Source organism: Sphaerodactylus townsendi, linkage group LG02 (assembly GCF_021028975.2).
Source record: "Sphaerodactylus townsendi isolate TG3544 linkage group LG02, MPM_Stown_v2.3, whole genome shotgun sequence".
In the NCBI taxonomy this organism is placed as follows: domain Eukaryota; kingdom Metazoa; phylum Chordata; class Lepidosauria; order Squamata; family Sphaerodactylidae; genus Sphaerodactylus; species Sphaerodactylus townsendi.
In genome coordinates, this window is record NC_059426.1 from 146027274 (window position 1) to 146045134 (window position 17861).

General features: G+C 41.6%; 1 protein-coding gene across 14 annotated transcripts in view; it reads left to right on the top strand.

The window, feature by feature from the left end:
* NRXN3 (neurexin 3) overlaps positions 1-17861 on the top strand; it is a 1536364-nt gene that overhangs the window by 1350642 nt on the left and 167861 nt on the right. For 10 of the 14 annotated variants that reach the window (XR_007243535.1, XM_048485034.1, XM_048485036.1 and 7 more), the window contains one exon: positions 10421-10507. The exons of the other annotated variants lie outside the window; for them this stretch is intronic. Coding sequence is in view for 9 of the 10 variants with exons in the window: in XM_048485034.1 (XP_048340991.1) it covers positions 10421-10507 (87 nt within the window). In the remaining variant the exon portion in view is untranslated. The remainder of the gene's footprint in view (positions 1-10420; positions 10508-17861) is intronic. 14 annotated transcript variants of the gene reach the window in all.

Sequence of the window (17861 nt, forward strand, 5' to 3'; positions counted from 1 at the left end):
TGAACATCTAGAGGGCCACAAGTTTGACACCTGTGCCCTAGTGGAACTCTAGATTTCCCCTGGAGTAATGCATTTTACTGTTTCATTTCATCAGCAATCTACCCAGGGGTGTGAATTTTACCAGGTGAAATTACAATACCACGTCATGGTCAATTCTGCTTCTCTCAAATGCTGGCAGTCGACCTCTGTACTGACAGGATACAGATCCATTTCTCTCTTATCTAAGGAATATTTTTAGGACTGGGGAATACTGTGTAACAATTAGGGAGCTTGGTTAACTTTGGGCTTCCTTAATTTCTTTAGCTTGGTACATAAACATTCTAATGGGCTATAAGTGCAGAATAGCCTGTCATTAAGATAAAGAGGGGGAAACATATCTTTCTTTTATAACCTTGTTTGTAGCAGGTCACTGGTCACTCTCTCACCATGATAAAATGAGACTGAATCACTGAATCATAGAGTTTCAAGCGATTGCAAGGGCCATCCCCACAGGTACACACAATCAAACACTCCTGACAAATGGCCATCCAGCCTCTATTATAAAACCTGTAAAGAAGGAGACTCCACCACCCTCCGAGGCAGCGTATTCCAATGTCGAATAGCCTTTATGAACAAGATGTTTTTTCTGATGTTCAAATGGAATCTCTTTTCTCATAACTTGAATCCATTATTTTGTGTTCTAGTCTCTGGTGATGATAAAACACATGCAAATCCTTAAGAAGATTTTTTAAAATTAGTTCTAAACCCATGGCTCTATGAACTGCACATAACTTCCATATGGAAGTAGAGCTATAACCTGCAGAGCCTGGTGGTGCACTGCCTCACCTGTGTCACTGATTTGCCCAATCTATGTGTAGAGCTCCAAATACCACCCTAGTACAGCCCATCCGAGACTCCCCCTGATGGATTTTCTAACGGCATTATCTCCCCTGGCCTTTTGTTGACAATTGTTCCACCCAGACTCAAACAACAAAATAAGTAGGGTTTGTGGGGATCACCAATGTCACATCCATGGAGACATACATACAGTCTTACATACAACATTGGTTATCCTTATTAGAATAGAATAGAATAGAATCTTTATTGGCCAAGTGTGATTGGACACACAAGGAATTTGTCTCCGGTGCATATTCCTTGTGTGTATTAGTCCCTGTTTCTCCTATTTTAAGCACACCTTATCAGTCACTGTGAATCATAACTTCTTTTTTCCCACTTGGGTGTCAGATCGTACTACCTTCCTTGTTATTTTAGGGCCAATTTATTATTTGTCTTTTCTTACCACATCCAGATTAGCATCTTCAAGTAACTGACAACATTTCAGGTTATATTAATTTTGCACCTGGAAGCAAATACTTTCTTCCTGACCATTGCAATTTATTGGAACCTTTGAGCCATTCTGCTTTGCTTTTAACAGCAGTGCATCTTCATTACTGGTGTCTGGACCAAGACGCAGCATTTGTCAGTGTCCAAATTGCTCTTTTACTTCCATGGCTTGAGAGCCCATTTTGGTTTAGAAACTAATCTAATGGAATAAAGTTTGTTTGGAAGGATTTTTTTTAAGTATAAGCAAGAAAGCTAACTGTTTAAGTGCGTAGCAGGCATAGTCAGCTGTGCTTATGATAAACTTTAAAACAATCGATTAAGTAACATGGGTAAAAGTACAGAAAACCTCTAAGTCAGTGGCCTCAGATGGTTGTTTTTTACCCTATTAATGGGATGATGTATTGAAAATAATGCAGAGGTTAGAAGGAAAATGCCCAAAAAAGGCTTGAGTCCCACAGAGGAAGTTCAATCAACAGGATCTTCCCTGTCTGCCCGCTTCCCCAGCAATGTCCACACCCACCCACCCCACTCCCCCACCCCCAAACCCTGAATTGAAGGAGAACTTCATGGACAAAGCACTACATAGTTTTGAGGCTGCAGCGAGGGGAAAAAATGGAACAAAATGGTCCTGCTTATCTCTTGTGTAAACACAGAAAAACCAGCTCAATACTTGTTATTACAGAAAAGTGAGGATTATTTTTTTCTTGATACTTTTGCGCTCAGCAGACACTTTTCCATGGTGTTTAGGGGGATGGTGAGGGAAGGGGGAGGAACGTAAGGCCCCTTCCGCACATGCAAAATAATGCGTTTTCAAACCGCTTTCACAACTGTTTGCAAGTGGATTTTGCTATTCCGCACAGCTTCAAAGAGCACTGAAAGCAGTTTGAAAATGCATTATTCTGCATGTGCGGAATGAGTCTAAGATTCTGTTGTGCAAGCTCCTTCCCCTCTCACACAGTCGTAGAATCTAACCCAGTTTAGTGAAGTGTATCCTTTGACCCTTGGTCTTGACAAATGAAATTCTCCAAAAATCAAAAATAACTTGGTTTATTCCAAGTTCAGTTCCAAGTGGCAAATCACCACTGCCCAGGCCTGTTTGGATCCTGTTGCATCTCCAATAAGATCCTCAGGAATGTGGTGGGAATCTGAGCACCTCCCCCAGCCCCCACTGCCCCTTCCTACTTCCCTGCTCAGAAGGTTATATCATTAATAAGGAGTTCTCACTAGAGGCTTTCATTGTGCCTGAGTTTAGTTAAAGGTCACAAGATCAAATACTGAAATTTAGCAAGCCTCGGCTGGTCAGTGCCTGCCTTGGCTGGGAAATTGCTGGTGAAATTACAAATTTTAGCTGGGTTTAAAGCAGAGGTCCAAATCACTACTAGCAACTAGAATAGAAACTCTATTGAGTCCTCATGATCAAGGAAAGCATCTATTCTTATGAAAGTTCAAGATGCTGACGACTAATGGATCAAAGCATAAGCATATATAGTCAAATTGGCATCAGGATCTTGCAGAATTTTTGTACTAATTACACAATGACAACTCAATACTGCACCAAATCTAAACCAATAGGAAAGTACTTGGGTGCTGTGTGGTTTCCGGGCTGTATGGCCGTGTTCTAGCAGCATTCTCTTCTGACTTTTCGCCTGCATCTGTGGCTGGCATCTTCAGAGGATCCTCTGAAGATGCCAGCCACAGATGCAGGCGAAAAGTCAGAAGAGAATGCTGCTAGAACATGGCCATACAGCCCGTAAACCACACAGCACCCAAGTGATTCCGGCCGTGAAAGCCTTCGACATTACAATAGGAAAGTAATCTATGAGCCCCATCCGAGGGGTGCAGATTCCCCTGTGGGAGGGATGTGCAGGTGCATCAGCAGATTTGACCTCCTTGAGGAACTTACCTTGGCAGAGGGACAATCCCTCTGGGGTATGTCCACTGCAGCCCTCCCCAGTGTTGTTAACACAGCACCGGATGCAGCGCCAGCATCCAGGGGTGCCCCTGCTGTTGCTGCTGGTGTAGTGGGGGCAAGCTGGGGATGCGACGGGGGAAAGCTGATGTTAGTTGGCTTCCCCCTGGCCTTTTGGATGGGGCTCTGATTTCTGCGGTGGTGTAAGTCTGTGCAACCCAATGGGGGCTTCTTGGCAGTGGGGAGGCTTTTCCATGTTACGAGCCTCCCCACACCACCAGCAAGTCTTTTTGGGGACAGCAGCCCTGCACATCTGTAGTGCCTTGGCTAGACGCATGGCCTCTTGGATGGGGCTGCCCACCTCCTTTTTGACATACTTTTAAGAAGGCTTCTTCCTTATCTATTATATGCTACAAAAACAATACGAACTTCTGACTACTATAGTTTAAAAAAACAGGGTACAGGTTGAAGATTTGTTTGCTCAATGAGGTGAGGAATGTAAACTTTTGGAGATTTTAACTACAAGCACCGATAACACAGTGCTGGTTCATCACTGCATGAAACATTCGCCTCAGTTCTTTACTTGGCCTTGGTAGACATGGCTACACTACGGCTAATTCACATGTCACCCTTTTCTCCTTCAAGATCTCATGGGAATGTATATATGCCACTATGAGTTCCATGATGGAAGAAAGGCAGGTTAAAAATGGAATAATAAATATATTCCAGGAACCTGGAAATATACATTTCTGCCAGGATGCATGATGTCATGTTTGTGCATGTAAGCTGACCTGGAAGTGACATATCCTAGGACTCCTGGCATCAGTGTACTACAGCATGTGACAATTATGTACCACCAAAATGCTACACAAAGAGAAGCTGCGTGGATTAGGAGACCAATACTAATTATACGAGTTAAGGACATTTGTATTTATATTAAGGTCACACACTCCTACTATATACAAGGGAAAGGGGTGTAAAGGACATTCAATCCCTAAACACTGCCTGGCGGAAATCTGAACAAACCTTCTCAGAGCAGTGCATAGGTCAGGCTGAATAGAATGTGGACTCTCCTTCTGTGTGAGAGCTTGAAAGTAAGATTTTGTAAAAATTACTATTTATTATATTTTTACTCCACCCTTCCTGATTAAAGCTGGGCTCAGGGTGGCTCACACTGTTACAGTTAAAATCATAAATACCCTATCAAAAATTAGGACATTAAATATTACTATAAATAATGGCACACTGATCATTTACTTTGGAGGCTTCAGGAAATAGCTTTTCTGTCATCCACATATCTTACAATGGCACAAGAACATCAGTGCCCATAATGTTGGGTCATCCACAACTCTTGGCCACCACAGAGTGGGCAAGAGTCAGCCTGTCATGGTATCCCTCTTACTCGCCCATACTTGCTCGTTGCTTGGATCCATTCCCTGCAGTTATCAGAGATGAAGTATATACACTTTGGTGAGTGTATTCTCCAGCTATGTCATAAAATATTTGTTTTGTGTTGCTTCATAGGTAAGGTCTTAAGCCTTTAATATTTAGTCGAGGAAGCATCGTCAAAAAGCTAGTTCCAATGCCACCTTTTCTAGCAGATGTGTGTGTACAGTTACTTGTGCAAGAGGTTTATTTACATAAGCAGTTCAGTGCCAAAGGTGTAATTAGTGTGAATCCATGGCTTCTCTTCCATAAACAGTAAAAGTGATTGTTATTCTGCTTCTAACCAAGTCATAATATCAATCATTACATTAATTAGTTTTCTGGTTCACAGTCAATGAGCAATAATGTCTCACAGGTTCCTTCCTTTGAATGGATGCCTCATGTAAGCAGTTGTATTTTTACATAATATGTGAGCCAGCCCAGATCATCATAATTATGTGTGCAAGTAATGACATTTTTATGTCTATCCAGATTAGCATGTATTTGGACATTAGGGGAAAAATAGTGAGTGAGCTGCAATTCTACCATTTGCTCTTTGGAGGAAACATTTGGTAAGGAAATACTTGTATCTCCTTCATTATATACTCAAGGTGTATTCAGATCTGGAGATCTGTAACTTCATCTTTAGATCTACAAGCATGAAAAACTGATAGATGAGCCTCTTTCCCATATACTCCTTTTGCTTCCTCCTAGCTTAAGTCATTCTTACTCTAGCAAATATACCTACATTGTTGACAACTGTCTGTGTTTTGCTTTGTATAATGTGCACGTAGTTTAAAATCACAGAAATCTACCTTTTATTCCATATTAAGCACTTGCAAGAAGGCCTAATTTGGAATTGTGATTCCTTTGAGTTTCTTTAAGAATATAACTTGGGGGTTGTACAAAAAATGTGTACTGATCGGATTAATCTTTCCAACTCTGAGTACAAGACTTGCTAAAATATCTTACACCTTGATCCAACTCTGTGTGAAAATTAAGTCCAAGTGAAATCCATGGGACTTTGTTATTTCATAATGTCTTTGTGGATAATATTCTATTGCCACAAGTAGCAAAACGAAGCCAATGGACAAATTGTGAGTTGCAGTTTTAAATAATGTAAAAAAATCCCAGTGATGATGACTTGTATTCTTTCCATTTACGTGTGAAAATTTCACATATTTACTTAATTCTATTGTGCAGACTATCTCCACTTCTCTCCTCTGCCCAGAATCAGATTTTAACTCAGAAGAGCTGTATGTTGGTATGTTGTTCTTCAAGGTTTTCTTACGGGATGGTGAGATGTATGTTGAAACAATCCAGTAGGCCTCTGCTGTGAGTTTAGTTGCCTTAAGTGAACCGATATAAATATTCAATGTTTATTGGGTTGATGGTACTGTGATTTTTTTGGTTAAAATGTTACTGCTTCCTGATGACGATGATGTTTTTTCCATAAAAACTGTCATGTAAAAATAATCATGTGGTATACAATGCATACTTTAATGCATGAGATTTTGGGTGGCAAATCCGTTATATTATGTGTACAGTGATAATTCACAGGTTCCTCTTTAACTCAGTCTTGTCCATGAAATACTGCAATGAACACATTCTCACGCACATGTTCTTAAATCGTTCTGACTAATGGTTTCAATAAATGGGGGGAAAGAAATTAAAATTTAAAAAAGAACATGAAAAGGTGTTAATGTTGCAATTTAAACTGTTTTGAATTCTCAAATGTCCTTTGATTTTTCCTAGTTTTTAAAGGTACGCTATTTCGCTATTTACATTTTCATCATGAAGGGTGTTTCCTGCAAAAACCAAAATAATCATAATAATAACATAAACTTAAACTTAACTTTAAAATCAAAACATGTAAAGATGTGGTGGAGATTAGTAAGGTTTGTCCTGGTTTTAAGGAAAATCTAGGGTTTGGTTAGGATGAATATTTCAAGCTTTCTTGATAGATGCTGGAACAAACTGGAAGTGATGCCTGGTCTAGACATGCCATGAAATGGCTATCCACTGGGAGAAATAGAGGACAGGACAGCTCACCTTCATCGCACCAACACATGTTATTTCCAGCACAAAGATGAAAGTGGCCTCATCACAGTGGAGTCACACCCTAGCATTCACTCAAACTATAAATCTGGGGCTTTGCACTAGATGTGACATTGTATTTCCCCTCACCATCATGTGAATCAGCAGCAATAAATAGGGTGGGGGAGGGGACAATGCCAAGAGACCTGCCACTGTAGTGGGAGACCTAACCTCCCAGGTGATAATGAGGTGACAGTGTTGAGGCGCTATAGACTATTCTACAGAGAAAATTACATTGTTCACAGTTTCTCTATATTAATGATTCTCTATACATGCATAAGTGAACAGTGTGTGAAGTACTAGACCAGTGATGGCAAGCCTTTTAGAGACTGAGTGCCAGGGGCGGAGCAAGGGAAAACTGCTTCCGGGGCACGTGTGCACCCTGTGCCCCTGCCACGCCCCTGTCCTGCTGTGCAACACCCCTGGAACGCGCCGAAATACCCCCGCCATGCCCCTGGAATGCCCTCTCCATGCCCCGGCAGAGGCGCGCACCCAGTGCGTTGCACACCCCTCGTCCCCTTGGCACTATGCCACTGCCGAGTGCCCAAACTGGGACGATGAAATCCTGGGTTGCAGCCGCTCGCAAGTGAACAGCCGGGCAGGAGGCACTTTATTTGTCTCCGTTTCCTTTTTACAAATTTTGTGGCTTATGTCTGCGTAACTACACAGGTGCAGATGGTCATATTGTGAGACATCAGCATGGCTGTAGGGGTTCATTTGTGAAAGCCCGCGTAGCTACACATAAGTGGGAAATAAATAAAAATAGGCACGCCTCCATGCGAAGGTGCAACAGCAACCCTGATTGTTTCTGTGGGCTCCAATCGCTGCCTGCGCAGATGCATGTGAATGGGAAAACAGGAGAACGGATTACTTTATCCCCACTTCAACCCATTATGCCTTTGCTACATAGAAGGGGCCTATTTTTACATGTTCAAGTCATGATGTAACTTCAGACATAGCCCTGTGTATAGCAAAGCATCGACAATTCCTTTTGGCCCCTTCATTTTCACAACATCTGTTCAGGCCTCTATGCATTCTTATTTTCAGTATTCTACATATATCTGCTTAAGCTACAACTTTGAATTTATTCTTCATTATATCATTTTTTTGGCCCCAACTTGTTATGGATCCATACCAAAAAAAGAGAAAGAAAGAAAGAAAGAAAGAAAGAAAGAAAGAAAGAAAGAAAGAAAGAAAGAAAGAAAGAAAGAAAGAAAGACAGACAGACAGACAGACAGACAGACAGACAGACAGACAGACAGACAGACAATTATCTGGGTCTTAGTCGTCAAGTCACTTACCATTAAGACCTATCCCAAAAATAAACCCATGATTTTTGGAAAATGCTTGAAATATAAGCCCTGCTCCAAAAATAAGCCCTGCTCCAAAAATAAGCCCTAGTTACAGATTCTCAGGCGCAGATGAACTGGTCACAAGGGGGGCGCAAAATCATGGAAAAAAATAAGACATCCCCTGAAAATAAGCCATAACACATCTTTTTTTCAGGGAAACTATTCCAGGATAGTTCTGCAAAATGGTCAGTGGAATTTTTCCCAAGTTAAGTAATTTGAGAATGGCATTTTTGATCTCTCTATTAGCGCATAAGTGATCCTCAATTGCTGAGTACAACCTTTCTGATATTGTATGCCATAGGCAATATACAATGTCGCTAATGCTGTCAGAAGCATGATTGAAAGAGTGTATTGCCACCGTTTTACATTTCCTTTTTAGTCTTATTAGGAGGACCAAGGGCAGTCCCTGCTAACTGATATTGAGCCTGAGGCACAAGTTCAGCGGAGACTACAATGTGTCCATGGCACTTAACTAACTGTTTTCTCAAAGAGAAATGATATTTTCAGCAGTTGTGCCTAAATGGCACAGGGCTTTGTTCTCGTGGCAAAGGACAGACTGAATCTGCTGAGTCCTCTCCCTGCAGCAGGTCTTTTCACCGCCAACTGACTGTGATCTCGGCCTTTGCTCCAGCCTAGCCACAGAGCTTTCCCCTTCTTAAATGTCCCGGCAGGAGGTTTTAACCCAAATCCCAGCTGCAGCCTGCTTTGTGTCTGACTTGAAAGAAACAGACTTGACATCCAAATGTAAACTGACTGCTAATGTTGCATAAGCTCAAAATCAAATATGAACCACCGCCAGACAAATGTCAGTCTGTCAGAATAGTAATTCAGGGGTTTGTTGTGTTTTTTTTAAAGAGGGAGGCATTAATGAGCTTGAAAGCTGAACTCAGAATCTGAGCTGAACCTGACGGATAGGATTGCAAATATAGTCCACTTTTGAACCTGAGGTGGTAGGTCTCTTCTGGTTTTCTGACACAACTGATATAGATAATTTGTTGTAACCTTGCAGTTTAAAAACACCAAGCTGCCTCATATTGAATTAGACCTTTGCTCTGTCATAGAATCATAGTTGGAAGAGACCACAGGGGTCATCAACTCTGCCATACAGGAATATACAATCAAACCACTCCTGACAGATGGCCATCCAGCCTTTGTTTAATAACCTCCAGAGAAGGAGACTCCACCACACTCTGAGGCAGTGTATTCCACTGTCGAACAGCCCTTGCTGTCAGGAAGTTCCTCCTAATGTTTAGGTGGAATCTCTTTTCCTGCACTTTGAATCCATTACTCCTTGTCCTAGTCTCTGGAGCAGCAGAAAATAAGCTTGCTCCAATGTCAATGTCAGTATTGTCCACCCTTGACTAGCAGTCACTTTCCAGGGTGACCAAGGGGGGGTCTTTTATTTCTCCTGCTACCTGATCCTTTTATCTGGAGGTGCCAGAGTTGACCTGCTTACAGTGCTCTGCCATTGAGCTATGACTTTTTCAATGGAAGAGAATGCCTCCCCTTCATTTAACTGACCACTTTCCATTGAACCTCTTTTGGCTCTGTTTGAACATCAGCATAATTCACAATATTCAAGATCTTTACACTGGGAACCGCAGTTCTTATTAATTCTCCTGTAGGTTATATCCGACGATCTAGGAAGCAACCTTCACATGCTGAAAGCAGATCATGAGGATGTTCCACTGCAGGCCGTGTTAACTTAATCCTCTGTCATTGTGCTACCTTGGTTGATAGAATCCATCCCTTTTTATCACTTGCTGGTCCAGAGGCGGACTTGGGATTTTGCATCTGATGTGCTGTGCACACAGACAAGTGGCAGTCATTCATATAGATAGCAGAGTTTATCTAGGGGCACCATTGGGGTGAAGCCTGACCTCGCTTCTTCCCCCTGGTCATCTAACACTTTACTGAATTAATTCCTAGCTGCATAGCTCCAACCCTCCATCCCCATAGTATCAATGGCGGTTCTGAATTCTTGGTTATATAAGTGCATGGTGGAATCTTGATGAGCTGGTGACAGACATTGGACTCCAGGTTGATCATCTGACCCATTTTGCCATCAAGGCAAAACATGCAAGGAATATGGAAGGGAGATAGTCTCATGGTTCTAATCCTCTGATTTTTCAGAATTCCAGGCAATGAACAACCAACTAGTCTCTACCACATTAAAGAAGACTAAAAAATATCTGCATGGTTATGTATGTTTAAACACCTTCATAAACAAGCACAAGAAGCAGATCTAGGATGTTTTTTTAACTATTTCATTGACTTTTCAGATTGTTTTTAAGCTGTTTTTTAAACTTTAAAGGCAACACTGATACTGCGTTCCAATTGGTTAAACCGAAAATCCCCTTCAAATATAACCGGCCCGTAGAGGAATGGCTGCAGGAAAAAGGTAACAGTTGTTAAAAACTTTCATTTTAAATTCATTTGATTCTAAACTCTCATTTTTAAAGCCTGCAAATAAATGTTTCTTAAATTATAATTGCCTGCTGCACAAATGGCTCTTTTAATTTCATTATAATTTCTGTCAACTTCCACCTGCCATATGTTAATAAATCATGCTATAATACACTGCTATTAAACTGAAGTTAAAGGGACAAATTTCTAAGCTTGTTATCAAACAAAAAACTCAAAAGTTGCAAAAATTAAGATGCCACTTCAAACAAAACAGCAATATCTTCTGTAGCAATTTAATCACTATGAGCTTTAACAACAAATAAATAAACATCTGTATTGGCAGGATCAAAGCTGTTTTAAACTCCCGTGATATCTACCTTTGTTCAGATTTTTTTACCTTTCAAAAATGTTACAGCTGTGGCACTTATGATAATTTTAGCGTAGCCAAATCTCTTCTCAATCCCATAAAACTGGAGGAAAGCGATTTTTAATTATTGCATATAAATGACAGTGGTGGGCTAAATGTGGCTCTTTTTCAAGCTGCATAGTCACCCTGTTCTGGGAATCCTGCTCTGTTTGGAAAACTTCATCTAGCATGCAGCTGCCTGTGGAATCCTGCTGCACATGGTAATGAAGGTATCCTATTCAGATCATAAGCATGGACCTGTAGGTACATTTCTGCAACAGCAGGTGTGTATGTAGAAACTGTTGAGTTGTGATGCTGTTTGGGTGGCCTTTCCATCTTCCTGGACTGGCTAGCCACATCTTCACATGCTCACTTCACAGAAGGAACCTCCAGCACCAGGGGGCAACATTAAGGGAAGGCCTTACTCCTTGTTCCCTTTTGTTGACCCTCCACAGTAACTGGTTGGCGATTGTGTGAGGCAGGATGCTGGACTAGGTAGGCCACCAGTGCGATCCAAACAGGCTCTTCTTATGCCACACCAAAGAACAATTCATGCACTATTCTTTCTTGTGTGAGTTTATCTCAGTTGAGACCATTGTAGTTTTTCAGATGCAAGTCAAAATGACCTTACACAGTGAGCAACCTCACTGATTCTCAGGAGTTATATATAGCCTTCTGCAAGTAATATAGATAATTATGTGAATAAGTTCCAATGTGAATTTAAACAAATGTGCATTGGTTTGAATGAGCCCTTAACATGTGCCTAAATGCTTTCCAAAGGAAGGTTAGGAGTGTTTTGTCTTGCCTGAGCTGTGTATCTCAAGTAAATTTTTTTACTTGGGTGTGTTCTAGAGGATGTTAGGTGTCTCCTATTGATTTCAGTGGCCAGGATCCAAAGAGCTCTGTTGACTTCTGTACACATGCCATTGTTTTCTACTTGTTTAGCCTGCACTGAGGTTTTCCCATGAAAGCTCCCTCACTTTTGAGAATTGTTTATGAGCAGAAGTTTTTAAAAGGATCTATAGAAACACCACTGAGCATGCAGGGCCCCGAGTGCAACCTTTTGGATCATGGCCAACTGGATTTTGACATGTCTATTTTTTTTCCTGAAGTGCAACCCCTTAATTTAAAGATTTCTTTTTCAGTCCTGTTGCACTGGCTATTAGAGACATCCCACCTGCCATGACCCCAACTTGATCCTGTAAGTGTGATCTAAAAGAAAGCATAATGGCTGCAACTTGTGAAAATTAAGAAATATGAATAAAATTTTAACGACTTTCTTTTATTCTGTCTGAAAGGACAGGATGAGTGTTGGGCTCAAATCTAGTATTATTCCTCAATTAGCAGTTTTTACAAATCCTTTCACAAAGGGGAAAACTGTAGAAAGAAAAAGCCGACTTGTTTACTTTTCCATTACTGAGCTGAACCTATTTATAGTTGCAGTCAGTCCAACAATTGTAAGATTCCAGAAGGAATTGGCTAATTGCAAGATGAATATGCAAAAACACACTGTTCGTGCTAAAATACACTCTCTATTTTTGTGTGTGAGAGAGATGGAGGGCAATAGACTGTTAAGAAATCATTTGTAGGGTGATAATACTCATGAGGCAATTTTCAGAAGGACAGATGAGGTGGTCTCACCAAGGTGTGGGAGCCTAAGGCATGAAAAAATTACATGAAGATATCAAGAAGAAATTTGTGGGGAATTTTTTTTTTTAAAAAGTTACCCCTCACGGGTAGTCTTTAAGCTACAGCTGGATCAACACTTGTCTGGGATGTGCTAGGCTGATCCTGTGTTGAGCCAGGGGTTGGACAAGATGGCCTGTATGGCTCCTTCCAACTCTATAATTCTAAGATGCTAGCATTGAAGTGAGATGTAATGGACAGAAGTGGAGTTTGGTCATAATGAGAATGAGCCTGACATTCTTGGGACAGTATGCTGCTTCTCTGCTTTCTTCCTGTCAGATGTGAAACCAAACTGGAGACTTCCTAGTTTAGGAAGAGTTTAATTGAACATTTTGTTGTGGCATCTCAATTTGGATGGAGTGAGCAACTGGGATTTGGAACAAATCAGGGTCCTAAGCCTCGGTTTAACTCTAATTTAGAATCTCGGTTTGAAGTCAAGAAATAAAGAAATAAACATGTTGTATCATTCAAATGTGGACCACACAGCAGGGTTACACCAACAACTTTCTAAAGATGGAAATTTTTCCTTGTGGCTTCACGCAAGAGAGAAGGGGAGCAAATGATTTTGAGAATGAGGGTTTATCATGAGCAAACCCTCTTTAGTCCATGACAATTGAATATGGCCTCTGGTGTACATTTCATTTTGCTACAAACTTGGTGAAGAATAGGAATAATAATCCTGAGCTATTTTACAGGTTTGCAAGGATTGAATGAAACACCTTTAAATAGTCCAAAGCAATGTACTGTGGAAGGCTTTCATGGCCGGATTCAACTGGTTGTTGTGGGTTTTCCAAGCTGTGTGGTCGTGGTCAGGTAGATCTTGTTCCTAACGTTTCGCCTGCATCTGTGGCTGGCATCTTCAGAGGTGTATCACAGAGAGAAGTAGGACACAGTGTATAACAGACTTCCCTCTGTGATACACCTCTGAAGATGCCAGCCACAGAGGCAGGCGAAACGTTAGGAACAAGATCTACCAGACCATGGTCCCACAGCCCGGAAAACCCACCACAACCAGTCCAAAGCAAATTTATGTAACCCGAGACCCACCATGCCAAATCCAGCCTAGCAGTTGTACATTATGACCTACCCCAGTTAAATCAAGAAGTTTCCTAACCCTGACGGGCTGCCATTCATGGCTGGTAGGCTGCCTTTGGTTTAGTAGAATTTAAATTGTGCAGACTTGGCTGTGAATCATGATGTTTTGACAACAATCAGCTTAAGCTGAGTCTTCTCCAGAAACTGGCCAGAGCTTGTAAAAATTAAACATTAAACCTTTTAAAACTAAAAAGCAGATAACTTTGTTTTGCTAATCTCAAATGGATAAAAGTCCCTTTAACACTGAAGATCAAGGCAACCTTGCTTTGTTCGAACGGGTGCATGTCTGACTGAGACTGTGATGCCACTTACCTGCCTGAGAACCCCATCCTTGTTGTGTACAATTTTTATTTTTCACCTTTGAGTTCGGTCTGCCATCCCATTGCTTTCTTCGAGCCTGAAAGAAGCATGCCAAGGAATTTGTTAAAAAATGTGAACATGAATTCTGAAATGTTTTTCTTGCCATTGTGTGGATGATGACGATGACTACGACGGCAACAACGACGACTCTTTGTTAAAAGACAGTCGCAGGGAAGCAGTGGGGGAGGGGGGTTCCAACCGTTTCTGAGGCCTCAGGTACTTCTCGGAGGCAAGGGAATACTGCTACATCTCATAGCATAAAAGACAATCTGCATGCTGTACTATTTAGCCACATCACACGACGAGACAGACAACAGCGTCTTCCACAATGACAAGATTATGGTTGTTAAAATGGTATTTTTGATTATGTGATTAATGTGGGAAACAGTAGGGGGGAAACCCCCACCCATGTACCCGCTCATCATTTATTCACTCGTCTACATTCACCTGCCCATCCAGCCATTCGTTCATTTCCTAATGCATTGAGAAAGTCTTATGTCAGAAGACCTCGTGAAGATGACAAGGGAAAGGTAGATAGCTATCAAAATGGAACATGATAAATCAGTGGACATCTAGATGGATGGATCCATCAAAGAGACAGCAGTGAGAGCAGCTATCTGGCAGACATAATGGAGGTACAATTAACACAATGGGTACAATCCATAGGAAGTGAGGTGTGCTTCAGTCCCAGCGCAATCAGTAGAACTTAAGTGCATAATTAAAGTGCTTAAGCGCCTTTGATTTCAATGGCACATAAGTGCATGGGGGGAATTTAAAAGTACTTTTGCAGAGGATGACATTAGAGATACGCAGAGATAATAGCAATATGTATCAAATTAATTTACAACTGGAATGGGATTACAAAGCGCATAGCAACCCGAATGAGCCCATTAATGCTGTGACCCTGTGCATACTCACCAGGATACATGTCCCATTGCAGCATTTACTTCTGAGTAAACATGACTCAAGTTGTGTTGTGTGTCTTTTTTAATTAAGTATATTTATATTAATAAAAAATGAGAGTGTGAGCCTAATCCTCATACATGGTGCTTGTAACTGCACGATCATTTGGAAACACATATGTGAAGTAAAAATACGCTTGGAGCTACAAGTATTTAGGGAACATCCCAGCCTATGTGGTATGCGTGTGTTTTTGAGTGTGTAAGTACAAATCATTATACACATGCAGTTTACTGCTACTCTCTCTGATGCTCACTGCATTTATGTGGGTCAGCATATGCCTCCATTGCAATGTAAGGCATACAAGAAATAAGAACATAAGAACATAAGAACATAAGAACATAAGAACAAGCCAGCTGGATCAGACCAAAGTCCATCTAGTCCAGCTCTCTGCTACTCACAGTGGCCCACCAGGTGCCTTTGGGAGCTCACATGCAGGATGTGAACGCAATGGCCTTCTGCGGCTGTTGCTCCCGAGCACCTGGTCTGTTAAGGCATTTGCAATCTCAGATCAAAGAGGATCAAGATTGGTAGCCATAAATCGACTTCTCCTCCATAAATCTGTCCAAGCCCCTTTTAAAGCTATCCAGGTTAGTGGCCATCACCACCTCCTGTGGCAGCATATTCCAAACACCAATCACACGTTGCGTGAAGAAGTGTTTCCTTTTATTAGTCCTAATTCTTCCCCCCAGCATTTTCAATGAATGCCCCCTGGTTCTAGTATTGTGAGAAAGAGAGAAAAAATTCTTTCTGTCAACATTTTCTACCCCATGCATAATTTTGTAGATTTCAATCATATCCCCCCTCAGCCGCCTCCTCTCCAAACTAAAGAGTCCCAAACGCTGCAGCCTCTCCTCATAGGGAAGGTGCTCCAGTCCCTCAATCATCCTTGTTGCCCTTCTCTGCACTTTTTCTATCTCCTCAATATCCTTTTTGAGATGCGGCGACCAGAACTGGACACAGTACTCCGTGCGGTCGCACCACTGCTTTATATAAGGGCATGACAATCTTTGCAGTTTTATTATCAATTCCTTTTCTAATGATCCCCAGCATAGAGTTTGCCTTTTTCACAGCTGCCATGCATTGAGTTGACATTTCCATGGAACTATCAACTAAGACGCCTAAATCCCTTTCCTGGTCTGTGACTGATAGCACTGACCCCTGTAGCGTGTATGTGAAGTTTGGATTTTTTGCCCCAGATGGGGATATGAGCTTTGCCTGTGCTGCTGAGGTCATATGAGCAATCCAGGTCCAAATGAGGAGACAGTCAGTGGCAATACCCATAATATGTCCAAGGCCAATCTTATGCAGAGTTCCACCCTTTAAAGCCCAGCTGGCATGTAAGGAGATAACTCTGCTGATAATTGCTAGGCCGCTGGATGATCCGCTTCATTGCGTTTACATTTCTGTGCAAAGCTTTCATGGACAGGATTGCTATCCCTTTCAAGTAGCAATTTTTTTTATTCCCCTTTTCCAAGTTTCTCCCTAATATCCAACAACATGTTTATTTCCCCTGTTGCTTTAGGAATTATACGTCTGATTTTGATTGATTTTAGTTGTGCAAAATTTCAGAATTTCACTCTGCTGGTGCTTGGAGGCAGGCAGTGTCTTCCCAAACCTTTCTATCCCCCTGCTAGAGCACCACCCTGTGGTGTATAACGTAAGACAACTGCCAATGTTGGAGGGTACACTGATTTCAAGGAGAAAGGAAAGAGGAATTCCTCTTTTAAAAGAGCAAAAAGTGAATCAGAGTAATTAATGACTAAAAAAGGTAAAGTTTCCCCTTCAGTCGTGTTCGACCCTGGGGTACCACTGCAAGCAGTGATTTCACAGGCAAGCCGTTTTTGTGGGGTAGTTTGCCATGGCTTTCCCCAGCTATTCTTTACCCCCTAGTTATGTGCTAGGTACTCATTTACCGAACAAGGAGTTGACCATGAGCCAGCTGCCAGGATATCTGGCCCACAAGAGGCTCGAACTCCTGACTGTGTGAATGGCAGTGCAAGCACTTACCTACTACGCCACACGGCTCCTAATTAATGACTACATCTTTTTTAAAAAGTGAATATCAGAAAAAGAAATTCTCCTCCCCCATGACTGTGCTGCTCTCCAGCTTTCCCTTTCTCTGCAGAGTACGAAGCGTAAGGGAGCCCCAGATGGGGATATGAGCTTTGCCTGTGCTGCTGAGGTCATATGAGCAATCCAGGTCCAAACAGCTCTGAGGTTACCTGCCTAGTGATGGGTGCCCAGCCATGGATTGTTCAGCATCCATCATGGCACCAAGTAGTGTTCAACTTGCAAAGGATTTGATCCATTTTGGCATTACTGGTAACCTGTTCTTGCTCTCACCATATTGTGGTTCTTCCTCAGCCTAAAATAATAGGACAGATCGTAAATTAATTTGTGTGTGTGTGTCCGTGTCTAGAAAGAGTGGCAAAGGAACAGGGTGGTCCTTCCACTGGTCTCTGGCAGCCACCCTCCCTCGATGACATCAGTCTATCCACTGTTGCAGTCTATCAGCTACTAGTGCTAGTATTGCTCATGTGGCAGTTTTCAAAAGAAAGCTGCTTATCTACTGAATAAAGTCTGGTAGGCTTAAGTCCAAGATCCAGTTAAGCATTATGAACCAGATTAACACATTCAGTAGAGCGATTTTCTGTGTTTGGATATTCAGTCATTTCAGATTTTTCCCTGGCATTTTGTCAATAGGAAAAGCCAGACTATACATGTAGCCAAATAAAAAGTTTTAAACAGCAACCAAAAAGACAATCAAACTTAGAAGCTAAACTTAACTAAGCATGAGTGGGTGAGATTTGCCTTTCTGTGAGCCGTGTCAACAACCTAT